Here is a 27,661-nt window from a genome sequence, read left to right as displayed (position 1 = left end):
ACACCTACCTCGATCGGTACAGCCGGCCGATAAGTTCATCAGATCTGTTGTTGATTAGCAGAGGGCGAACGAGGAGCAGAAAACCCTTGCCACAGAATTCTTTATAATCACAGAATTTGCATTACATGATGGAACAAGTATTTCGGCTGGATTCAGCACCAGGCTTAAAGGTGGGATTTATGTTAAATAGAAGTCAAGCAACACCTTAGATCTTGTTTCCAGCATTGTTTTGGCACTTATATATGTCATTCAAGAGCAAAACCAGCAAAATGAACAGCCCAGTACCTGGTAAAGGGCAATGCAGGAGCAAACCTTAGCAGCACCACCATGTCCCACCGAGAACTGCCATGAGCACAGTTCCCCTGTTCAAAACAGAGTTTTGTGCGATATGGGGGGATGTGCAAAACCAAAAGACAGGATATCTTGAAGCCTGTTGTGTGTTGGTGGCATGTCTCACATGTATGGCGGCAACCCTGGAGGCGGCATTTGCTGGTAACCGTTCTCTGGACAGTTGTGTGTGGCCCTCTCAGGTGTAGCTCGTTGAGTGAAGCCTCCTGGCACAGGGCTCTCACTGGGGTTGAAAGGGCCCCACCAATGAGACTCACCCTCGACAGGAATCCATGGCAGTGGGCTGATGCCATCTCTACCCCATCCGTAAAACCGATCAACATGTCTACCTAGGTTATCACCTTCTTGATGATTTCTGTTTACGGATCCAGAGACTGAGAAGCCGTAAAACCCCCCTACTTCAGCTGAGGAAGGAGCTCCAACTGAGGAAACAAGGGTTACTCCCCTTGGTCTCATCCTCCTAATGGGAGTGAATGGGGAGCTCAGGAGTGATGAGGAAAATAAGGATGGCTGAAACATGTGACTGCCGAGACCACTATTGTGACCCCTAACCTCTCCTGTCATAGGTGGGCCTACTGATCCGACTAAATTGCTTCCACTGCGTGCTACAGACCTACAATTGTTAGGACAGTGATGAAGCACCATCAAGATATTCAATTATAGCATCTCCAGAAATAAAGACCCCACCATTATACAATTCAAATGAATTGAAGAGGGCACCTACCCATGCATGAGAGGATGGGGATGCACAAAAGATCCCAGTCTATGCTGGTTGCCAGTATCATTTCTCGACATCCTGACACCATATTGAGATGCAGACTGATCTGCATTTCCCGAGAAAGGAAAAGAAAGAGGGTGCTGTTGCTGCCAACTGTGGGTTTGTGGTGGCTCAGTTGCAGGAAAACTGTGGGAGTTCATCATATCAGAAGATGACTGTCCCCCCAAGCTAACAGGATGCTGATGAAATAGACCACTATCGGGAACAGAATCAGCAGAACTCAATGGTGCAGCACGCATAGCATTAGGAAAGCCGTGTAGGGCCAAGTATGGGCATATATGTGAGCTAGTTGAAGAATTTGTAGGGTCTTGGAACATGGAGTTACCCATGAACTCATGATCTTCAATGAAAAGGGAGAAAGGGTTAGAGGGAATAATAATTATAGAATTATGATATAAAACTGATGATGAAGGTATAATGCTTACAAAAACTCGGGACTGATTCCGCTTCCCTGCAGGAAGAACAAATCTTTAGTTCAAACACTAATCATAATCTAGATCATGCAAAAATTATGAGAAAAGAAGAATGCAACATTATTTTCTATTATAAACAATAGGGAAATTTGAGCAATCATAAACTGTCACCATGAAAACTTGTTAAATTAGAAAATTATTCACCCGAAAACTTTCCAAGAAGCTTGAGGTATAGTTGATCTTTAATCAACTGCATCTATGGCTCAAAATTATAGGTCTTGATTTTGTTTATCCATTCATGCTACTACCATTCTGAGCTGGACTAATCCTAAAGAAAAAAAGACCACTATTTGCCAAATTGAAATTTTTTAATGAAGATAAATAACAGGAAAATACCTTACAGGTGGAATAGATTAAGTTTAGTAATGAGTCCAGGTCTGAACTGAAACAAGTATTTCTACTCTTTGAGTTCAAGAATCATTTCTTTTTATGCACTCTTTTTATAAGTATTTGGTTGCTATTAGTTCAAATACTAGTAAAGTTTGCTGGAAGATAACTATATTACCTGAGTATAGAAAAAGAAAATAAGATCCGAATCTAGAGTCCTAGCCTATATAGGATTCAGTCGATGACATATATCAATATGCTGATGTAGTCAGCTGAAAAAATTGCTAATAAAAAATGCGAACTTGTTGAAATGGTTTCAACCAGCCAAGAAACTAGGCTCTCAGTTATTACGCCAAAAGATGATGACATATATCAATATGCTGAATGAAATGGATTGCCTTTATCACTCTTGTTTTTCATTGTGTTGTGTGTTACCCTGTTTGTTCCCTATGTCCTATGCCCTTTTGCTATTTTTCTATTCATTCTTCAAAGTGAACAATTTTTCCCTGTTAAATATTGAAATTACAGCCTTTTTGCTTCTCTAATCAACCTTGGATGTGTTTTCTTTCCGGAACAAAGCTCAACAGCTCCAGAAATTTAATTTGCCCGGAGTAGACGAAGGACAGACAAGATGAAAACAAAAGGGTCTGAAGCTTCCTTTATTTGCCAACTCAAATTGACAAAGATTAAAACAAGGATCACAGTGTTTATAAACTGAACATGAAATAGAAGAAATCCATGAAAGTTATAGATCCTCCAAGTGAAATCACAGGCAACCAGATTGAGCAATCTATCAAGATTGAATACAACTGGATGATAATTTGTTTCGCAAAAAGACAACTAAATCAACCAACAAACAAGGAGCTGCATTACCAGATTGAGCATCCATTTCAACCAGCAGAATCTAAGTTTGTCGTGATCATGATAAGGACCAACATAAACGGCTTGATTTGATCAGATGTGAGCCCAATGATAACAAGGTCCCAGTGTGACAAAACTGCTGAGAACTTGACAACCAAAAAATCGTCGTGATGAATTTCTATATGCTTAAATAGGAAGGATGAGATATGCAAAGCAGAGTGAATGGAGTGGTCCATAGTCTAACCACAGTTTGAGTATAGCTTAAATCAAGACTGTGTATGCTTAAAGCAACGTTGGTTTTGCGTATGAAATCGGCAGTACATACCAGTCAGCCTGACAATCAGTATGGGGACGAACCCATTTCGGGTGGTACACAAGAAGTGTACTGCTTGATACGCCCCCTATATCGGGCGATATGATCGAAACTCAATCGTTACCGACCTATATTGGTCCATCGGATTCCAATTGTACCGGTTCACTTGGGTCAAAATCATATGGGTCAATGATCAATTTGACCGTTGAACCCCTCTTTTTAAACCCTCCCTCCCCTCTTACACTCCCCTTCACACTCTTTCTCCCTCTCTTTCTCACTCACTTTCTCACTCTTTTTCTCAATTAAGCATCATAATCGGTGATTAGAGCTCATTGGAACTTCAAAACCTTCAAGCAAAGGGATTTAAATGTGTCATTTGATGGAAGCTCTCTTCAATTAAAGGTATTTATGCTCTTTCAACATTTTAATTATCTTTTGACATAATTAGATCTTTATTAGTGTATTATTATGAATAATTAGGTTGATTAGTGTTTTTTCTTTTAGGTCTAATAGGTCCAGTATTATACTTTTAGGTCTAAATTCTAAATTACAACTAGTTGTTCCCCAACGATCTAAAAAAGATAAATTTGCTATCTTATCCTAAAAGAACAATTGCTGGCCATTTATGACTCATTTGCACTCTCCTCTTATTGAAATTGAATTCAAATTGCATTAAAATAGGATTAAAAAGTTTTATTTTTTTCAGGTATTTTTCGGCTATTTATTGGTCATTTTCCCAAAACCGGCACATACCAGTGTACCAACATACTATATGCTAGTACCAACTAGTACATACCGGTCTGGGCCAAGACTGGTACTGCTGGTTGGAACGAAACGGTGAACCTTGGCTTAAAGTGATCCAAGCATTTATCATTTGAGGGATGTATCTTGATGTACATTTCAGAAAAGTTTTCTGAGCGTTCCTAACTTTAGTTCTGATAAAATCTGGTTGCTAACCATCCTTTTCTTGAATCATTAATCACCTTATATAATATGCATGTAAAGAACAATCTATAATTTTAATATCTGATATACCAGTATGATTTTCAGTGATCGATGTATACATCCTAGTCTACGCATCAATACTTTGTAACTGGCCAATTTCAAACCCTAAATACATTCACATTTTATGTTAGTGATCAAGAAACTGAGAGTAGGTTTAATTTCATTTTGGGTGTAACCACCGGCCATCGGCTATCCAAATTATTCAAATTCATAGTTGAAGGCCTAACAAAGCAAGCAATTCTGCATTATTTGTGTTAAATTATCTTACTTAACGACTAACCAAGTAGAGTTTTTTTGTCTCCTGAATTTTTTTCTTATTTAATAATATTTCCATCTTGAGAAATCAGAAATAGGTTTAATGGAGAAACGAATTAGGATGGAACATGAGAAAAAATTGATACTTTTCCTGCTCCATTGGGTCAGGTGAACTATTCCACTGAGAAGAGGACTTGATTCTCATCAGTCATGCATCTTCACTTTTTTTTGTCAGAATCTTATGAAGAAACTAGTTTCTACCAAATAGCACATGTACAGAATAAATATGTTCATATACAGTTGGAATGTCTACCTTACTGACAAAAGTTTAAGCTCATGCGTCTAAGCAACAACTTATGAAAGTTCAACTAGTTTAGGAAAAATCCAGAAAAAGGTGGAAATGTTAATTTGTATGCGGGGACTTGTTCTAATCCTTAAGGCATAACTACGCCAAAATTTCGTACCTGGCCATGCGCAGGGAAACTATCTGACCTAGCATGATGGATCAAGAAAATACTGTGCAGATATTTAGCTGAATGTTTAGGCTGTTGTTTCTCATATTTTCTGGTCAAAATTGGATCAGGAAAAACTGGTCTGAAATAAAAGTGGTAAAAGTTTGGGTAACTGCTAAAGATGCAAAGAATTGAAAAATGATGGTTAGTTTTAATAAATGCAGGTTCAGAAAGTGAACCATGAAATGAAAAAACCTAAGAATGAAAATAAGTGGCAAGTTATGGATGACCAAAGAAGTAAAGGAGCAAATCTCAACACTTGTGTGCTGTTGAAGAAGTGTAGTATGAAGCTTAGAAGGATTGGTAAAGACTGAAAAAGAGGAGGATGTAATTATGTAGTGAAACACTGGTATGAAGGAAAATGCAGACAAAAATTTGTATAGGAAGAAGTCCAAGGTTCGTCGTTTCGTACCGTACCGGCGTTTCGACCTGAGCTCGGTATGGTACGATACCGGTGTACCGAACAGTACATCAGGGTGTACCGAATAATTTTACGTTTTCTACTGTAGCATCGCTACAGTATTATACTGTAGCACTGCAGCAATGATGCACTGTAACACTGTAATACTGTAGCGGTACCGGACGCTTCGTGTACCGATAACCTGTCGGACCGGTACGGGCAATACACTTCGATACGGTAGACCTTGGGAAGAACATAAAAAGAATTGCATTAAGGGGAGTTTAGTTTCAAAATCATTAAATATTGACATTAAATAGGCACCAACCACTAACATCATAACAGAAAAGAAATATAGACTCAAGTGAATTTATCCTCAACTTGTCAAATAACAAGACAACTCCAGAAAGTGAAAAACTGAGCAAGTTAGATCATCTTTCATATTCTTAAAACTCTAGGAAACTATGAGTATGGAGGCAAAAACAAAGCAAGTGACACTAAGACTATGAGCATGTCTATTTCCAAATTAGATCATCTTTTGAGAAGATTATCAAATATCCAATTCTATTATTTAAAGTAAACCTCGGTGAGCTTATAAAATAAATATAACAAAAAGTAGTGAAATGCCATACAAATGGATCAACCAAAAACCAGTATCATCTATGCACCATGGAAGTACAAAGCATTATTTGAACAGTTACTATAATTTTCTTTGAGGCAATGACAACTTTTGATAAATTCAACTAACATTAGATGCAGTTCCATAGCATCGTCTATGCTTCACAAATTTGCAAAAAACTATATGAATTATGAAAACCGAAGAACTCAAAAGTTAGATAGACAATAGATAACAACAAACAGCATAGCAACTTAAAAGGCACTCAGGGACCTATAGTAATGAAGAAGGGTACTAAAGATCATACGAGGTGCTAGTCATCAACCATCATCATCACATGAAGTTGCTGATGATGTTGCTCCAGGTAAGTAAGATGACAATATATGTACCACTATATTCAAAAGTTGATGTCTTTACTGTACATATTATGCAAGTAATACAATATTCTTGCATAAACTGCAGCAAACTAACCCAAGAGTAAAATTGCTTTAAAATACCCCAAACTAATGCCATTCAATTTTTTTCCTATGCATGGTTTGTGTTGATTCCATAATTGTAAATTGAACATGTTAGATTCAGTTTGAAAATTTCTTTAAAACCAATCAAACCCCTTATATTATGTGATTCTCTAACATAATGTCATAAACTATTCTTTTTATTCTGTTCCTATGTCCTTCAAACAATGAAATGCATGATACACTTTTGCCACACCTAGCCTAAAGTATCTATTGTCCTCCTCCAGACTATACTACCTCTGTAGTTGTATAAAAAAAATGCTAGATTAACTATTATTGAGATATCACCTCCCTAAACTTTGATTCCCTTAAATATTCTCAAGCATCTACTTTTACATAGAGCAACATGAGGTGAACAATACAAATTTTCCTCTTTGCAGTAAGCTCCAGCCAGCCTGACCTCATAAATACTGCTTAGTGCTACTGGTATTTGAAACCATGGTCACACAAACACCCTAAACACACATTTCCATTTTAACTACACTCTTTATTTACAAATATGACCATTTTCAATCTCTCTTCAGCAGGTTAAAAGCACCAGAAATTTCACTTCAATTATATATTTCAACTCTGTAGTCATTGCCATGTGTTCTTGTACTAAAGTCGTAGTACCTACTATTCGGCCCTAATAGATTTAGTCTAAAACCCTACTATTAAAACTTCTTCACTACTTCGAGCTTGTCCAACTCTTCTCAACAAATTAAATATCAATGTCAAACAACACAAGTCAAAAGACTTCATATTGGTTTTGCTAGCATGTTCATCTATTACAAGTGAAATCGGGAAGACCTAATTAGCCCTTAGTTATTCTTATTGTATCCTCTACAAATTGGGAACCCACTTGTCCTACCTACTAATTCACCATATACTAGTAACTGTTTTACCTCGTATAATTTCTAAAGAGATCACTGTTTCAGGCACTGGACCTGTTTCGGTACCAATACATACTGGTCAGTACCGGTGTACCATATGTCAGTACATAACAGTACGTACCCATGTTTCGGAGAGGAAGAAAAAGGAGAAGAGGAAGGCATGGTGGAGGAAGACGAAGAAGAAAAGGAGATGGTAGAGGAAGAGGAAGAAGCAAAAGGGAGGAAGCAGAAGGAGGAGAAGAGGTGTACCCATAGGCAGTTGTGCGTGATGGAGGTGTACAGCATAGGCAGCTGTACACGACAAGCGTGTGATGATGTGCATGAAGGAGGTGTTGCACGCTAGTGTTGTGTGGCATGCACAAGAAGATTAGGGTTATCACATGGTCCCCACTGTTATCCTTTTTATATGGGCATACTAGAGCGAGTGTGGTCCACGTAGCAGTTCACGCCTGGAACGGTACATACCATATGTTTCGTAGCAGTTTAGGTAAAACATCATTCATTGACTTTTAGTGTATCATTCCTCCAGAAATAGTCAGACTTGCTATTTCACCAACATTATTAATGCCGGCATTATTCACATAACTAATCACTCTATCAATCTTCTTGAGAATTTTTTCCTTTCACATACTTATCTATCTCTAAAGCCTCTAAATGTATTACTTCATATCAGGGTTTGCCGTACCGAGCCGTACCGCCCGGTACAGGCGGTACGTACCGGTCCGACAGATTTTCGGTACGCGGACCGACTGTTATCGGTCCGAGTACTGTAGCACTGTAGCTATGCTACAATACTCGGTACACCTGGGTGTACCGCTCGGTATACCGTACTGTACCGGTACCGAGCCCAGGTCGAAATACCGGTACGGTACGATATTGCGAATCTTGCTTCATATAACTCGGCATCCTTCACAAATAACATGCCCATATTTCACCGTTACTCTATTCAATACTGCACTATTCATGTAACTAATGACATTATTAATCTCCTTGAGAATCTTTTTCTTTCACACATATCTGTAGAGACCCTCTCTCATAAAGATTTTCAAGTAGATTGAAACATTGGCATCTTCCTTTTTGAATCTATGTTATTAAATCAGTGGTTGTTGGGACTTATGGCTTTGCTGTTATTGTTATTGTATTAAATAAAGGGTTATAGTTATGTTCTTTGATTTTTTTTTCTGGGAAAAACCAAACTTATTTTGATGTAAAAATGCTTAATATGATTTATCATATGCTTAATGAGTACCTACAAATTACAAAAATGTTTGCACTAGATTTTTGTACGCATTTTCTTCTTGGCATGCATCAGTCTTAAAGGTGCCTATCATAGCTAAGTCATTTTGACAATTTTGTTGCCAACCAAAATTGAGACTCAGAAGTTCAAACCATAAAAATCTATTGCACCGATAAAAACACATAAATTGTTTTAAATGCATGACTTCATGACCAACTCAACAAGGAGATTATTAGATAGTGGAACATAATGAATAATAACATTTACTGCTATGGAATCTTATTATTTGATTTTACCTTCACAAAAAGCCAGAGACAAAAGAATGAACTCCTAGAGTCATCCTATCAGTTGATTTATAATCTAAACTGAACTCCAGTGATTGACCTGTGTGACTCATGAAGATACATGGGGAAAATGATAGGAGTCATTTAACAATGCCAAAATCTTGATGGCATGCATATGATATGTACATAAATCAAGTAAATGAAGTAATGAACAGCAGGAGTCTGCATTAAGAAACTCCACGAGCAGGACAAGACCACCATGACATATGTAAAGATTTACCATGTAGGGGCCACAAACCAGTTGGCATCAGCGAACATGACTGCCAAATATCAATCAACTATATCCAATGATCAACATGGAACCACATATAACAGATATTAACCTTCGATCTCATTGAATGACTGACACAAATTCAATAAGAAAGAATCAACAATTGGAGCATCAAGGACGTCAGCGAGCAATGTAAATTTGCTACCAAACAATCATTCACATTTGGTGTTTTTCCCATATAAAGTGCTTAGAACATCTTGCAAAGCAGTGATTTAAAAAGGCGCTCAAGCGCTCGCCTAGGCGTTCGGGTGAGGCAAGGCCCGAGCGCCTCGCTAAACTTCCAGGCGGCGCGCTTCAAAGAGGCGCCGCCTGGGCGCTCGCCCGAGCCCAGGCACTAGGCGCTTCGGGCGAGCGCCTGGGTTAAACCAGGTGACCGAACCAGGATTTTAGGTCTAGTGCGGTCTCCGGTGGTTAGTTGGTTCAATCGAACCAACTAAAACCGATATCTGTTGTCGCTACCCAACCCTAACCTTACTCGTTGCCGCTCCCGCTCCCGCTGCTCGCCGCTCCTGCTCCCTCTCCCGCTGCCGCTGCTGCTACCGCTATCGCCGCTCCCGCTGCCTCCTTACACTCCCGCTCTCGTTGCCGCTGCCTCCTTACACTCCGGCTACCGCTGCCTCCTTACACTCCCGCTCCCACTGCCGCTGCTGCTTCCTCTTTTCTCAGTCAGCACCCCCTTACACTCCTCTTCCTTCTTCTCCTTCTGTATACTGTTAACAATATACTAATAATAGTATTTGAATTTTGAAACTTTTTGTTAATGTGACATTATGAGTTTGTATCTTAGATTTTCTTAATTTAATAGGATATTTTTATTTAAAATTTTAAATAATTATATTTATTAATTATATTATATATTTTTATATTTTAGCGCCTCGCTTCGCTCGGGCGAGCGCCTAGCGCCTCGGGCGTTTTTAAACCTTAACACCTTTTGGCGCCTAACGTTTTTTAAATCACTGTTGCAAAGGTGCTAAGCTGAAGGTTATAGAGTTGTTGAGATTAAGATATTAGTTATTACTACACTGTAGCATACAAAATAAAAATTGAAGTCGACCATAAAAGAAAATTGCAGCAAACATATGTCATAAAATAAAACCAATCACATTTAAACCTTCACTAAAATATATAAGATTCAAAATGATACTTAGTTAAAGTTGTAAAACAGCTTACTCGAATAATGATGCCAGTTGAGTAAATCCGCGGAAAGGCAACCACTGAAATCCAAAGGGCTGCAAGAAAACATTAATACAATGTTATCAACGTCTTAAAAATGTGGGATGGTAAAGGAGCAAAAAGTTCAAAAGAATGAGATAGTATACATAACATTACAAGTAAATAGCTAGTTTGAGAATAGACAGCATTGTCATTTTCCTTCCAGCAATCACTCCATTTTCATCTACTTGAAAAGTGAAAAAACCAAAACATGCAAAGCAGGATAAAGGAAAGTTATTGTATGAAAATCATATAAAAACTTCACCAATAATTTGGGTCAGAAATAAAGGAAAGTTATTGTAGGATATATCCTGGCATCCCACATAGCACTAATCCTCTTAAGTCTTCAAAAAATTCCTCGCAAAGCAGTTTGCTCAGGCCTAAATTGCTAGGTGCTAAACAAACTCAGGAGGTAATAAATTAGTACTGATAAATTTTTAATTTGAACTCCACCAGTGATTCAAGGTCATCAATAATTAGATTCAAAATCATCAATAATTAGCATAACCTAATAAAATAAAATGCTTAAACCCCATAATGATACCCACTTTGATTAAATATATAAAATCACTAACATAGTGTTGAAAACTTAATTGAGGCTTGTTCCACTAATTTTTTTAAGTGGCGAAACTTCATAAATGTAAAGATTGATTTGCAACTACAATGGAATAGCCTAATAGAAGTAATAATTGATAGTTAGCTATCATGACTGGAAACCAGTGTTTGACATACCACCCAAAACAATACAAAACAGGCAAATGCAACACAAGGCCCTTGCTATCATAGTATAGGATCCACCATCTGGAAGGTGGGTCCTAGCATACAGCCTTCCACCACAATAGAGATACATGACAGTTATCTAGATGAGCAGGCATGGAGATAAGAGATTATATTGTCATTTAAGAAGCAATGGATCTCTACGGTGGTATACTGACATGAGACAGCTGATCCGAGTCCAATGGGATGAGCATCATCAACTATCTAGTTTATTGCAGTAGAATAATATTTCATAAGTATGTTGATGCTTTTGATCAAATTCATGATGCACACTACAAAGAGGGCTTAATGGAATCATCATTGAGGAGACTGGACCGTAGTATGTAATGCATGTGGTCACAAATAATAAGGCAGACTTCAATAAAGTAGGCTTCACTAGTAGTACAATAAATCTATATAAAAAGCCACGGGAGATGTTACATGCATGAGTTCTTCAAAATTATAATATTAATCCACAATTGAGAATAGGACTTGGTCTTCTATTGAATCATGACAATCTTTTGGCCGTAGTAGGCTATTTATATGATATATCATTTTAGATCATATAGGTAATACATGTATCATATACTAATCCATGAATGATGTTTTTGTCTTATATGGTATTCAGTAGATGGTCAAATCATGTTGTCATTCATATTTGACATTTAGCAAACATAAAGTTTTTACCAATTAAAAATTGGCCCAAAATCAATTCAATTAAAACCAACCAGTTTGACCCATAACTATCGGTACCAACTCATTCTAATAGAATACAGGTGCATACCTGTGCCATACTAGTACATCCAAGGATCAATATTGATATTGAAATAAGATTTTAATCCATGGTCTAAAACCCATAGATTTGACCTCAATTAACTCTCATGTGTTCATCATCATGAATTGATGCATGATAAGTAATAAAATAGGTATGAAGCAAGAGAGTAATGCATGCAAACGATAATTTTTTAACACATTCAAGAATCTAACTTTAAACTTACAAGCTCTTTTCTCACTTGAGATTGGAAGCTTGATTGGAGAAGAGAATGAAAGAACAAGAAAGGAGGCCAATTTGGAAGCTTGAAATAGATAATTTCAGCCAAAGACCATTCAGATTATTTTGAATGAGCAGGAAGCAATTATGTTCAAGCAATAGACTTACCACCCCATATGGGTGTGGTACAAGACCAATACAAGGTAGACTCAGTAGTGGATTAATAAGAGTTAAGAACAGTATGTGCCTGCGCTATCCAGTTTTACCTATTCCATGTACCAATAAATAGTTGAGCTACTAAACAGAATTGATACATATTGCTCCAAATAATATTTAATCTCTGCCACTCAATATCTCAATACCATATTGGTCTGGAGGTTGTTGAAACCAATATAAAACTGGTCTTTGAACCCATGCTTAGAAGTAAGCAAAGAAGCATTTTTTAGGGAGGTACAGGTATATGTAGTCAATATAGTCACTTAGACATGTTTCTGTTGGTTCACATACTTATCAATATTGTGTGCTAGTTCTTCCAGATTCTACTAAATTTTCAAGTTCACTTGGCAACTCACCTTTTATTCAAAACACCAGATATGTAGAAACAAACCAACCAAAACCAGGCGTTCAGGTCATTATTGATTTGGATTGAGGCCCACTTCATGGGTAGCCTCTGAGTATCAAGGTCATAATTGTTCATCAAGGACCTTAAAATTTCACTAGCTTGGTATAGCTTTATCATACACTTCAAGAAAAGAGCAAACCTAATGCATAAAGCTCCTGCCAATTACGTTTATCATATACATACCCCAATTGACAAAGATCATTTTTCAAAGGAGAAAAGTAAGAATGGAATTTCTATGCCTTACAACTAAGCATTAATATGGTATTGTCCACGATGACAACCACTATCAACGAACCAGACATGACATTCACAAAAAAGGGATAAAACTAAAAGGTTGCAACCTTTAAAAACAATTTTCATAAAGAAAATGTTCATTTGTCTCATCACAAAGGACTAATATAGACATAGAAAAGAACAGGAATGTTAAGTAGCTCATCCATCAGCTTTTCAACTACAAGAAACATGAACCAAACAAGAAGTGTACATAAATGTGCTAGGATTCACATACATCACTATGCACCTTAAACATGCTATTAGCAAACCAGTCATGGATGTAAGATCTGTAGATTTATTCCTTGATACAAGTATTAACACAAGAACCAAACCCTTTAACATTAGTTTATAATAAGTTAATTAATCTTCCTCCATGCATGAAACAGTCTAAGAAAAAGCTATGAATAACCTTCTCAAAAAGATTGTTAATCCATAAAAAACATACCAGCTCAGAGTAACCAAGATCATATATGTCCTCAGTCACCCAGCCATCAATATCAAAATCAGCAGATGAATGGTTGCCATTTGCATAAAGCCACCGACCTTTCTCAACTTTCCGACAATTTGGACATTGCATTGCTCCCTTTGCATTAAAGGCTGACCCGATGCAATCTGATTAAGTAATAGATATAAGATAATAATTAAATAATGACCCAACAATCGGAAAACTAACTACATAAGAGTTATTTTTAATGCTTTAGCATAGGAAGTTAAAAGTGGTAAAGCATAACTGATTATTTCATTTATGTATTATAATGCATATCAACCAAAAACAACTGAAATTATATTAGATCATACAAACACCTCTGAACAAATTTCAATTTAGGACATAGGGATGTTATGATGTTGACATTGGGTCAACCATAATCTATCAATGTGTTGGAACACAGCTATTGACAAACAAAAAAACAAAGTTCCATGGTCCGTCATGTAATTATTGTGCTAATCTCAGAATAAGTTATGACATACTATTTCTTGCATTAAATAATAATAATATCCAAATTTGAGCCAAAAATTGTGCAACATTAACATCACTTTTTTTTCATCTCAACTCTTTTAATATTTCTGTTCTTTTACCGCTAAGAATGTCATAAGAAGGTCACAATCAGTCCAAGCTTATATGATGGGCAATTCTCCATGTAATAATATATATTCATTATAAAAACTAAAAAATGATCTTACCTGATTTTACATTTCTTGTGATTAGTAAAGTGTGGCTTCGCTTTCAATATGTAGTAGAAATTTATTTACTCCCCAAACTAGCTAATTTCAGTTAATCATATGGAAATGTTATAGCTGGATTTAACAGTAAGATCCCAATGTTTTTCATATCTCTTGTATTTATAAACCTAGTCAATAAAAGCCAGATAGAACATAAAGCTCCAACCAAAGCGAATTTGTTAGCAAGGTTCGCCTTAGCGGTCCATACCAATATACCGATTGGTTGTGGGTACAGTACATACCAAACTGTATTGACATACCAACATACGATATGGTGGGGCATACCAATGTACCACTATGGACCGCTCATACTGGTATCCTGTCGAATAAGTATGTACCATCCACATCGAGCAGTATGCTGTGGTACGATGAACCTTAACTCAAACCCTTGACATCTTAATCATGGTAGAGCAACATTATCGCACCTCATTCTTCAAATAGGTTGTATGACTAAAAAAATCAGTGTTTTGTTGAATTAACATTATCCTGCTCAAATTTGCAAGTAATGTTTGTTACAGTAGTAGTTGGGATATTTAATTCAGGATTGAAATAGAAGGAAGCCCAAAGCTCTCCTAGGATCCCTTGCCTCCCTGGCTCACCCACCTTACACCCAATTACCAAGTAGGACTCCCATTCCCAAAATTTTGTGTCGGATCTCTATTCCCAAAATTTCATGTGTGCACTCTTGCTAGGATGCAATGCTTAATAAATGCAATTATAGTTTTGAATAATGTGTCTTAAACAAACTAAAAACACACACAAGCCACATAATATGTAAAAGAGGGTGGCACTGATCTTTCTCTGGCCCAATTTATATACAAGTGATGTTACCCTTCCTCTATCCTCTCTTTTTCATCATTCTCCCTCCTGATCTCCCTCCCTCTATCTACAAGTGACACCTCTCTCTCTCAGCCTCCCTCCTTGCCTTGCTATCTCTCTCTACCAGATTACCATGTTGAGCAAGCCAAACAGGGTATGGCTGGTGTGTCTGTTCCTCAATGGGCTAAGGATTGAGCATGGGATTTGGAACTGTCAAGGTATAGGGAGGGAATGGGTTTACTTATACATAATTAGGACAAAATCATGGCTGACAAATTATAACTTTGACCCATCCCATTGCCAATCCTCAATCAGCAATGCATGGGACCTAACAAAACTAAGTGTTGCACTGTCATTACCTCAACATTACAATATTTCATTTTCTCATGGCAAAAAGTCTTCCCTTTTTTCATACTCTAAGATACTCTTTAAATCATATAAGCACTATCGGCACTATCCTATAGAAAGTGTTACAAGCAGAAGTTTTTTTTTCCAAATAAATAAGCAATTTTGAGAAGATAGAGCATCCAGACAGTGAAATGACATGATTTTAGTATGCCAACATGTCAAATCTTGATGAACGTGATGAGAAATGGATACGGTTGTTGTCAAACATGACTCTAAGGTATATATTATTCAGTATAACAAATCTTGACATTATTTAGATTGTCAACATATGTAGTTGTAGACCATAACAAAGTTTTAAATTCCAGTCTAGTATTTATTTAGGTAACAGTATGGTACCATTATATTAGATGTTGGCCAGTATCATTTAATAGAGTAAAAGATGATTTGTACATGTACCTAGTTGGTCAGACTAGTAAATATCAGTCGGTCTGTACTGGTTTGGCTGGTTCTCAAAATCTTAGATCATAGTAAATAACAAGTAGCTAATCATTATTCTAATTTATTTACCACGAAAGTAGGCATTTTCAAATAGTACAATAAGAACTCATACTAAAAGAATTAACATGATATTGTTATTCTAATTTCATTACCCACAATCCAATCACAATACAAACAACATCTAAAATCATATTTTAATCTAACAATTCAAATCATTTCTCTGTAGATAATTCAATATTAACAGAATGATGATCCGAAATGTTCCACAAAACTATTCTACAAAGCCCGAAAAAGATGTGTCACTATTCTTTCCTAATTTAGATTATTTTCGCTAAAATTATACTAAATTTATATTTATTTCCAACTTTAAAACCCTTATCTAACTCTTTTTCTATTTTTCAAGTATTTTTGGAGCTATTTTTTTATTTTTTTAGGTGTACCATCAATACGCCCCAACGTACCATTGATACACCTCGGTATGTACGGTACTGACCATTGGTCGGTACACTGGTACGGATCGAAATTGCGAACCTTGTGTTAAAGAACAAAAGTCATTTAAAATGTATTGATGTAATATCTTCAACTACTCAAACACATACAATCTTTATGTGGCTAGCAATTTGTGTTACCTACATTTCATAGTTTTCATATACAATGCAATGACTGATACAATGTCACAATCATTTTGAATTTACATTTACCTCCCTTGATACAATTGAAGATAAAATAATAGGATGTCCTAGGGTATTTTCAAGTTTAAGGAGAAAAATTGGACTTCCAAAGACAAAAAGGAGAGAGAAAAAATTAAATTCCTGTCATACTGTCCGAAATGGTATGAAACAGGTAGGTAGTATTGTTAGGACTCTAGCTAGGAGAGTCCTAATTGAGAGGGACATTCATGTAAAACTGTTAGGACTTTAGCTAGGAGAGTCCTAATTGAGAGCGACATTCTGTTAGGACTCTAGCTAGGAGAGTCCTAATTGAGAGGAACATTCTATTAGGACTCTAGTTATGAGAGTCCTAATTGAGAGGGACATTCATGTAGGAGGTTTTTTCTTAGAGAAAATTAGGAGTTGTAAGGGAATAGGAGTCTTGAGTAGGAGTCCTATTAGGAGTTGGTTAGAAGTAAGAGTCTTAAGTAGGAGTCCTATTAGGAGTTAGGGTTTAGAAGCCCTATAAATAGCCATGTATTCCTCCTCTTTTCTCAAGCAATAGATGAATCTTTTCTGCAGCCTTTGAGCAGCAACTTGGAGGGAGGAACCCCTATAGAGTTCCAAGGAGGCCGATCCCCTAAAGAGATCAACCCCAAGTTTAGAATCTGCAAGGGTTCTAACACCTGGTATCAGAGCAGCGTTCTTGGCGTCTCGCTGCCCTTCCACAGCCATCCATCTACCCTCCACAACCGTCCAAAGCAATTCCCACAATTGCTTAAAAGATCATCGTCGAATTCCGCCATCATCTCCACCACCACGGATCATCCTTTGATCTCCCCGTGAATTGCAACAGGTTCTGGTTTTCTACCTTACTGCTGCTGCAATTTAGTTATCTTTATTTGAAAATCCCAAAAAAATTATTCCTATATTGCTGCATAAACTTTTCGTCATAAAGTTTTCATCTCTACGACGAAAGATACATTGCAGAATTCCAACCGTATAGCACTGTCTGTTTGATCTTGCTACTATGTTTTTTCTATCCAAATCTCCACGAAATTTTATGACATCTTTGACACTTCCTAACAGCAGATTTCCCTTTGGTTTTGTCAAAAAATTCTCAATATAAACCATTGATATTTTACATCTAATCTGCTATACTTGAAAATCTGCACCATAAAATTTCAGCCGCATAGCACTGATTGTTTGATCTTGATACTACGTTGTTTCTATCCAAATCTCTATGAAATTTTTATGATAGCTTTGACACTTCCTAATAGTGGATTTCCCTTTGGTTTCATCAAAAAATTCTCAATATAAACTTCTGATCTTTTACGTCCAATCTGCTATACATAAAAATCTATGCTGCAGAAAATTTCAGCCGCATATTGTTGCTTTAACCCATCTATTTGCAATCTTTTTTGAATGAAATTTCTTATACACTTTATATATCATCTTGGCTTCCATCTAAGATTGATCTATTGAGGAATTCATCTCTAAAACCGATTTTTGTGTTGCTATAAATTTTCATCGTAAACTGCTGAAATTTTTCAACGAGAATTCTGCTATCGCAACTTGCACCAATTTCCTTGCTGTTATACTTCCGAAATTTGATTAAATTAGTCATCCTTGCTGTCATATAAACTGTGATTTTGCTATCAATTCCCTCCTCATTTCTCTCAAGTTTTTGGTGGAAATTACGTCAAGAAACCGTTGTTTCTTCGACGACAATTCTGCTCTTACAAGACAACACATACTTGCTGCAACTTCCATTGATTTCTCTCAAACCTTTGCTACCATCTACCACAGATCCAAAACTTTCATCCACAGCCCTAAAACTCCACCAAACCACACCCTCAAACTGCACCCAAAACAGCCACAAAACAAGCTTAAATCGTAGCCTACATCCACCGATCCACCAACCCTTTCGACCATCACTTCTCTCAACCTATACATGCCTTTAACCTGACAACAAAAGAGAGATCTTAACATCATAGATTTGGAGGCATATACTATGGCATCTAAGGAGACAATCGATGCTAAATTCGAAGCCTTGGAGGCGCGAATGGAGGATAAGATTCGAACGCTCTTTACCGAACTCAGATTGGGCCGACTACTAAGCCCGAAAAAATCATATCACAGAGAGAGCTTTGCCCAATCGCACCAGGCCCGAAGAGATGAGTTCCAAGGGAGGGGAGGCTCTATGATCGATCCCAACTATCCATACATAAGGGTGGACTTCCCTAGATGGGAAGAAGGAGACCCGATTGGTTGGATCTTGCACGCGGAGCGATATTTTCGGTACCACAAAACCGCGGATGCATCTATGGTGAAAATTGCAGCTATACATCTTGAAGGGGATGCTATACAGTGGTTTGACTGGTTTGAACATACTTATGGAGTCCTTTCATGGCAACAATTCAAAGAAGGACTGCTGATCCGCTTCAGACCAACCGATTACGAGAATATTGACGGACAACTAGCAAAGATCCAACAAACCTCCACCATTCAGGAGTACCAAACCAGGTTTGAAAGGTTATCTAATCAAACTCTTGATTGGTCTCAAAAACAGCTATTGAGGACCTTTATTGAGGGCTTGAAGCCGGAGATCCGAGGAGAAGTTAAAGCGCGACAACCGTACAGGCTTATGGCAGCCATCTCTTTCGCACGACATCAAGAGGAGCAATTGAACCATGAAGCTCGAAGGACTAGGGTCACTCCTCAACCAGTAATATTGAAGCCCTTAGCCCCCCCTACTGTTGACCGAGTCCCTGCACCAAAAAGGTTGACAAGAGAAGAGCTTCAGGAGCGATATGCGAAGGGGTTATGTTGGCATTGCGACGAGCCGTGGAGCCATGAGCATCGCTGTAGTAAAGGGAGACTTTTTATCATTGAACCAGTAGAAGAAGAGGTCATTGAACATCCAGAAGAGAGCATTAAACATAAAGAAGAAGATGCAGAAGAAGAGCCACAACCGACCGAAGTTACGGTACATGCACTAGCCGGCTACTCAAACCCGCAAATGATGAAAGTTGGAGGCCTTCTCAAACAACAACTGATCACTGTTTTCATCGACACGGGCAGCACCAATAATATCCTAAACAGTAAGGTTGCTATCCGAATGGCATTACCTATCGAGAATCGTTGCAGGTTTGATGTTAAGGTCACCGACAGACGGATTTTGAAGTGTGATCGTAGGCGCCCGCAGGAGAAACTATTGCTGCAGGACCAAGAGATAATTGCAGATTTCTTCCTTCTCCCTCTTGATGATCATGAGGCCATGCTCAGAATTAAATGGTTGACAACATTAGGTGATTTTTCTTGGAATTTTATGAAACTAATTATGAAATTTTACAGTAAGGAGAAACAGGTGATACTGCACGGGAAACGTGGGGGCGACGTAACAATGATTTGCACACAACAAATGAAGAAGGTTTTGCATAAAGCATGCAGTGGCTTTTTGGTACAACTTGAGCAGCAAACTAAGGGAGAGCCAACAAAATTGGAAGATCCAAATCTACTTCCTTTGCTTGCTGATTTTTCAGATATATTTGACGAACTACGCAACCTACCTCTTACCCGTCGGCATGATCATTGTATAACGATTCTTCCAGGCCAATCTCCAGCAAATGCTCAGCCATATCAGTATCCACATCTCCAGAAGGATGAAATAGAAAGGATTGTAAAAGAGATGCTAAAAACAGGAGTTATTCGGCCATGTTGTAGCCCCTACTCTTCACCGGTGCTCCTCATACAAAAGAAGGATGGAATATGGCGATTATGTGTTGATTATCGAACTCTCAATGGCATAACCATCAAGGATAAATACCCTATTCCAGTAGTAGATGAGTTGCAAGATGAAAGGGAGCACAAATCTTCACAAAGCTGGACCTTCGATCCGGGTATCATCAAATACGAGTATGCGAAGAAGACATACCGAAAACCACCTTTTGAACACACAATAACCACTATGAATTTTTGCTTTCTTCAAAAGAAGGTGGAATATCTTGGGCATATCATATCAGAGGAAGGTGTGGCAGTAGACCCCTTCAAAATTGGAGCAATGCAAAATTGGCTGACCCCGAGGAACATAAAATTGTTACATGGCTTTTTGGGTTTAACAGGCTACTACTGCAAGTTCGTGAAAAACTATGGAGAGATCAGTGCACCACTTACTTCCTTTCTGAAAAAAGATGTCTTCCAATGGTCGGACAGAGCCTCCGTTGCCTTCGACAAACTTAAGGCAGCCATGACGACGACGCCGGTGCTAACACTACCAGATTTCAACCGACCCTTCATTATTGAGGCCGACGCATCTGGAGTCGGAATTGGAGCAATTCTCATGCAAGATGGTCGACCACTCGCATACACTAGCAAGGCATTATCTCCCTCCCATCAAAATAAGTCAACATATGATAAGGAGATGCTTGCCATTGTGCGCGCAGCAATGAGGTGGAGACCCTACTTGATTGGTCGACGATTTTAAATTAAAACCGACCATAAAAGCCTCAAGTACTTTTTGGAGCGAAAGATATCATCCCCTGAGCAGCAAAACTGGGTAACAAAACTTCTTGGATTTGATTATGAAATAACTTACAAAAAGGGGAAAGAGAATGTTCTTGCAGATGCGCTTTCGCAGCTACCCGAGCAAGCTGAAGTTTTGGCCATTTCACTTCCGACCAGCGACTTCCTTGAGGATATTAAGATGGAATGGCAGGAAGATTTAGAGACTAGTAAGATTATAAAAAAATTGGAGGAAGCACCAAGCTCCGTAGGTCATTACAATTGGGACTCAAAAGAATTACACTATAAGAGTACTAAATTGAAAAGGAGTATGGCATATCACTCACAAACCGACGGCCAGACAGAAGTTGTAAATAGGTGCTTGGAGATAGCCCAAAGCCACCCACCAAATATGACTATCCAAGGAGCACTTCAGACTCAGCCAAGTGCCATTATTGATCGACGGATTATGACTCGACGACGACGACGATCCACTACTGAATTGCTAATACAGTGGGCAAACCTACTAACAGAAGATGCCACTTTGGAGAACTATGATGACTTGAAGATCAAATTCCCAAAATTCATGAATCGTCAGCCTCGAGGACAAGGCTGATTTGAAGAGGGCGGGTTTGTTAGGACTCTAGCTAGGAGAGTCCTAATTGAGAGGGACATTCATGTAAAACTGTTAGGACTTTAGCTAGGAGAGTCCTAATTGAGAGCGACATTCTGTTAGGACTCTAGCTAGGAGAGTCATAATTGAGAGGAACATTCTATTAGGACTCTAGTTATGAGAGTCCTAATTGAGAGGGACATTCATGTAGGAGGTTTTTTCTTAGAGAAGAATTAGGAGTTGTAAGGGAATAGGAGTCTTGAGTAGGAGTCCTATTAGGAGTTGGTTAGAAGTAAGAGTCTTAAGTAGGAGTCCTATTAGGAGTTAGGGTTTAGAAGCCCTATAAATAGCCATGTATTCCTCCTCTTTTCTCAAGCAATAGATGAATCTTTTCTGCAGCCTTTGAGCAGCAACTTGGAGGGAGGAACCCCTATAGAGTTCCAAGGAGGCCGATCCCCTAAAGAGATCAACCCCAAGTTTAGAATCTGCAAGGGTTCTAACAAGTATGTATTGGTTCGACAACCAAGCGAGATGAAGACTAATCCATTTTGGCTGATACATAGGAAATGTTTGTCATACTAATCACGTATCACCTTATATAGTCGAAATTCACACCAAACCCAATGGTTTATTTTGAGCTTATAAAATAAAAGCCCCTTCCTCCCCCTCTTTCGCTCACTCTCTTTCTCATTCCTCGCTCTTATTAAAATTGTTTGATCTCCCTAATCAGTGATTAGTGGAAAACCTCTTATTTTGGATATAAGAGGGTGAGATCAAATGCAATTTGTCTCCAGTTGAAGGTATTTAGTTTCTTTCTATATTGTCTTCATCATTTCATGTAATTAACATCAAGAATACTAGCAAATCATGATTTATTAGGGGGCTAATGAATAATTAAGATCTAATTAGAGATATCTAAGAAAAAATAGCTTGGATTAACCAAAGCAACTTTCTTCGTCAAAGGATCATGTGACGTAGTTCATCCATGACAGATTCAAAAAGATAAGAATTTCATTTTTCAATCTTTATAGTCTATAATTTATATTCATTTATGGCTTAGATATATACTTTATAGTTTATTCTTATTTAAATTTAGTTTAAATACCAAGAAATTAGGATAGAAAAACCTGAAATATGATTTTCTAATTTCAACTGATTTTTCAGTTGTGTTTTCCGTTTACCAGTACATACTGACACATGGAATACCGACCGACATAGTACACTGACCAACACACTACTAGTACCAACCAGTACATATTGATCTGGTCTGGACAGGGATCGATACCAGTGGTCGGTATGTTATGTACAACAAACCTATTATAACGATTGAATAACCAATACCAAAAGGTAGCCTCTAACCTTGGTTTATTCTCTGGAAGTGTTAGAAACCCACAAAATCCTATTTAACGATTATAAAACCCTCTAAACATACTCTTCATTGCTTATGAACTTTCTTTGTCTTATCTATAACAAAAATAGGAACCAAAGATAAGAATACAACCTAAAATATGACACTAAACTTACTGAAAATAACAGATAAAAACATATAAAATCAACATCTGAAAATAACAGAAAAACAAAATCAAATTGAAAGGTTATTATTTTTAACAGAAAAACATAAAATCAAACAACAGAAAAACATAATCAACATAAAATTCTAAGATTATTAGTGTATTCCAAATTACACTACCAAATCTAGCATTCCATATGCCATTTACCTTCTTTTTTTTCTCATTTTCACATAAAAGGGATTTAATCTGTTTCATTATTTCTTTTAATTTAAAAAATAAATTATGACACAAATTAGGAATTTTCAGCATTTTCACATATGTACTCACATAGCAAGCAGCATGCTCTTGAGAATACCACAAAGGTAGTATCAGTTACCAACAAATTGTGTTAAACAAGGGCATAAAGTTACTCTTGAGCAAGGTTTGCTATTTTTGGCACCGGACTCATTCCAGCCCATGGTACCAAGAAGTGGGTGGGGAGAGGAGGAGCAAGAGAAAGAAGAGAAGAAGAGGAGGAGGAAGGGAGGAGCAGGAGAATAAGGCGAGGAGGAGGAGATGGTGGAGAAGATGAAGAGGGGAGGATCCCCAGCTGGTCGACAGAGGCATATGACGTGAGTAGTAGGCTGGCAATGATAAGCGACACGAAGGAGGTGTGTGCAAAGCGAGAGAAATTGTGTGGATGTGAGAGAGAGAGAGAGAGAGAGAGAGAGAGAGATGGGCAGGAGTAACTCTAAATAAATAAATAAATAAATAAGAACCAGGCGCTAAGCCCAATTTAATAGGTTAGAGAGAGAGGGAGAGGGCAGGAGTAACTCTAAATAAAACAATAAAAAAGATCCAGGTGATAAGCCCAATTTAATAGGTTTATCAGGCGAGGACTCAGACTGCCCAAAAAGGGGTGGGCGACATCCTGTTTCATGCCAGACCCATAAAAACCAATCAGTTGTACCAGTCAGAATAAATGCAATCCTTGCCCTAGAGCTCGGTAAACAGAAGGTAAAATATATTCTGCAATCTGCATGAAGCAGAAAACATAATTCAATATAAGTTGGCTGTTCTGTCTTTATGAGCTACACGATCACCGTATACATCGAATTTGGCCATCTTCAACCTCATGGTTCTAGTTGTCCAAATTCTGAGACACGGAAACAGTCAGTCACTTTTTTCAACAATCATATACTGCCCTTTCAGATCTCTACTCAGCTACATTCTCAATCTCCATTCTTTCTAACTAAATGATATAACAAGCTATTATTTACTCACAAATGAGTGATAGAAAAACGTTGTTGCCACACTTGTATCTATTGACCACATATTAATAAATTACAATAAATAAGTTCAAGGGGTAAGAGACAGTGTTGCATAAGAAAATTTTGTTCTTGGTCGAAAGAAGAAAACTTCTCCAAGGAAACAAATTATCACCCAGTTAAAATAATACTTATTAGCACTCATTCATGACGTGTCATAGTATTTTGCCAAACATCTTTTGCCAATACTATAGGTCCATAATGTAGCTAGCTGCAAATCTAATCAATCAAATTATCATAATTCATAACCATAGATAATTAGTACCACATTTTATGACACAACAGGAACATTTCGTGATCAAATTTTGCCTTCATAAATTCCGATACTTATATTTATTGCTGCATAACAAGATGGAGCCAACCTTCTAATTGTAACAGCTCTTTTTATCTCCATCAGACTCTGAAACAACAACGGCCTTCATGCAAAAGAAAGCCCTTAGCAATAGAATCCATGGGTCGAAGATAACATAAACCACTTTGTACAATCAACATCAAAGTTAACTTTTGCTAGGAAAAGGTTTTGCACCTTTACTCTCACATTATTCTAGATGGTACAGGTCATTTAATCTCAAGTTCTACTACGGTAGAAGAATCCATATGAAGTGATAGCACTTTTTCTTCTAACTCTTTGAGTTTTGGATCTCTTGTTCCCGCGACAGAAATTGGGCCCTGTATAGAAAGGTAGATAATGATTGCTATCTGTTATCAAGAACCGCAACCATTCAGCTAGCTTAGAGTTACTCTCAAACCAAAAAATGGATCGGATTATTGCCAGATAATCATAAGCAACCCAACCTATAAAGATTATTAAACCCAGATTAGCTCCAAAACGATGCCAATTTTTTACAAAGGTAGAATCTTTAACCTAGGGCATAATCCTTAACATTGATCAAACTGTATTTCCGACCCAAACATGACAGCAACAAATTGGGAAGTCCGCAAACAACATTCAGCAGCCACATATCTAGGCGGAGCAAGATAAATCGAAACAAAACAAAAAAAAATCCGATTTTAACAGCTGGAACTGCGACCAGCGGAGAAGAAACGGCTGGAACGGATGCAGGATCAGCAAAGAAAGATCCCCATGTAGGAAAGAGGAAAGGAATTGGTTACCTAGATGGAACTCATGCCCACATTGGAGCTTAGCGGTGGATCTCCTCCCCTTATCCAAAACCAGCTCGAGGCAAATCGAGCAAGCAGGGGCCGCCGCCGTCCCCTTCCCCACAGACGAGAAGTCCGTCTTCTCCAGATCCATCGCCTTCGAATCGCTCATCAACCCGTTCCCTCCTCCCAACTCCAGATCCAAGATCGTGATTCAAAGCTCCGGGATGCCTCGATCGATGATTCCTCTTGCTTCCACCATGATAAGACAATCCAAAAAACCAAAAAAAAAAAAGGCAAGGAGAGAGGAGAGAGGAGAGAGAAAGAGACCGGAGGAGGTATTCGGACAAATGGAAGAACCTGAAATGGCTACTCGCTTCAGATTTCGAGGATAAATATTATTCTTATTTTCTGATCTGATAATAATAATAATAATTATTATTATTATTATTATTATTATTTAGGGCTCTCTTTCCAATAATACCCTTAAAAGGCATATCATGGCGTGTTGGTTTTCGCTTATCGGGTCGAAAACCATTAACTGTAATGTTTGGCTGAAGCCCAACTCGGTTGGTCAAAATTGATTTGATTGGACCCAAAAGATAATTAGTATTGGCTAACTTGAGTCAAGAAGTTGTTGTAACCATTAAATATGTAATATGTGTACCTAACGTTGAAAATAATTTTTATATTAGAATTAAAATTAAATAATATTAAATTGATTTTTACGATGTGTATCTTTTTATGTCATCTGAAAATGATCGATCTAAGCATCATCCAAAACCAGATACTCCTCCTCTTTTCTTATTTTTTTACAATATCACTTAGATTGATGGTTTAAGGAGGATAAGAGAAATTATAATATCTCAACTATGAGATACGCTGTTTAACCCATAAAGGTCATGTCTATTTATAAGTGAGAACAAAGATCTAGAATAAATTATTAAGAGGGTTCTTCCCATCATGAACATCCTCTAAGAAATTATATTTTAATATAAACTTTTTTTTATTAGTTAATATCAGTCATTAAAATCTAATTAATCATATTATATATCTTATCTAATTATAAAGAATCACATTGAAATATATATCGTATGGTTATTTCAACATGCATCCGATCCAAATGAACCAAGTATTTATTGATTTGGTCAAGTGCAAACGAGTTCGTCCTAGCCATTCATTCATCACAATCAATTCGATCTTTTGACTGTCTGAATCAGTCTCGCTATAAATCTACACCAACTGATTGGTTGGACACAACTCAATTTTAATCCGATCAAATTCATCAAAATTGAATTGTTTTGGATGTTCTTTTTGAGTAAGATAATATTATATTGTCCTTTTTCTCCTGAAAGCATTTATATTTATCTTTTACCCTCATTGGCTTTGTGTAAGATAATATTATAAAATTCAAATAAAGCTCATTCAATTTTTTATTGTTTTTTAATATTTATTATCATCCATTGAAACTATCCTTGAATTATTATTTGTTAAATAATATTTATTAAATAATATTTATTCATCCATTGGCTTTGTGTAAGATAATATTATAAAATTCAAATAAAGCTCATTCAAATTATTATTATTTTTTAATATTTGTTATCATCCATTGAAACCATCATTGAATTATTATTTGTTAAATAATATTTATTAAATAATATTTATTCATCCATAGGCTTTGTGTAAGATAATATTATAAAATTCAAATAAAGCTCATTCAAATTTTTATTTTTTTTTAATATTTATTATCTGTTGAATCTCGTATTTTGATGATTAACTACTTGATATATGTTTATGATTTAATCTGCTTTTTGAGTGACGTAGGGTGCTTCGATTATGATGAGACAATTAAAGCAGGAACATCATGTTGTGCCGGAGGAACATGTCAGAAGATTGGACGTCGGGCCGATGGATCGGTCGACGTATCGACAGAAGGCTTCGGGTCGTGGACTCGGGCATCGGGCCAAGAAGAGCGGGTATTGTGCCAAGGATATCGGAGTTGCGGAGTCAACTGGCCGATTGGACAATAGGCTGCAGGAAAGGACGATGCGCCGAAGAATCGGACGAAGCGTCGAGGGACCAATGACATGTCGGACAACTTGGTTAATTGCT

General features: G+C 37.4%; 1 protein-coding gene and 1 long non-coding RNA gene across 2 annotated transcripts; both read right to left on the bottom strand.

Annotated features, from left to right (window-relative positions):
* Window positions 1-73: 73 nt before the first annotated feature.
* LOC103973248 (E3 ubiquitin-protein ligase IPI1) lies at window positions 74-25,916 on the bottom strand. The gene is made up of 6 exons (XM_009387755.3): window positions 25,562-25,916; window positions 13,424-13,590; window positions 10,295-10,353; window positions 1,552-1,577; window positions 1,073-1,466; window positions 74-961 (listed from the first exon to the last, which is right to left on the bottom strand). The coding sequence occupies exons 1-6, from the start codon at window positions 25,719-25,721 to the stop codon at window positions 454-456; spliced, it is 1,314 nt and encodes a 437-aa protein (XP_009386030.2). The 5' UTR covers window positions 25,722-25,916; the 3' UTR covers window positions 74-453.
* On the bottom strand, window positions 24,745-25,106 carry LOC135599159 (uncharacterized). The gene is made up of 2 exons (XR_010481855.1): window positions 24,975-25,106; window positions 24,745-24,864 (listed from the first exon to the last, which is right to left on the bottom strand). It is a non-coding gene; the product is annotated as an uncharacterized LOC135599159 (long non-coding RNA).
* Window positions 25,917-27,661: the final 1,745 nt, after the last annotated feature.

This window comes from Musa acuminata, chromosome BXJ2-1 (genome assembly GCF_036884655.1).
Source record: "Musa acuminata AAA Group cultivar baxijiao chromosome BXJ2-1, Cavendish_Baxijiao_AAA, whole genome shotgun sequence".
Taxonomy (NCBI): Eukaryota; Viridiplantae; Streptophyta; class Magnoliopsida; order Zingiberales; family Musaceae; genus Musa; species Musa acuminata.
This window is presented reverse-complemented; position numbering and strand designations above follow the sequence as displayed.

Coding starts and splice junctions, on each gene's coding strand:
- LOC103973248 (XM_009387755.3), bottom strand. CDS start 25,721: ATGAGCGATTCGAAGGCGATGGATCTGGAGAAGACGGACTTCTCGTCT. Junction 1,578..10,294: donor CAACTGGCATCATTATTCGA/GTAAGCTGTTTT, acceptor TTCTTCCTGCAG/GGAAGCGGAATCAGTCCCGA. Junction 1,467..1,551: donor GGAATCAGTCCCGAGTTTTT/GTAAGCATTATA, acceptor TTTTCATTGAAG/ATCATGAGTTCATGGGTAAC.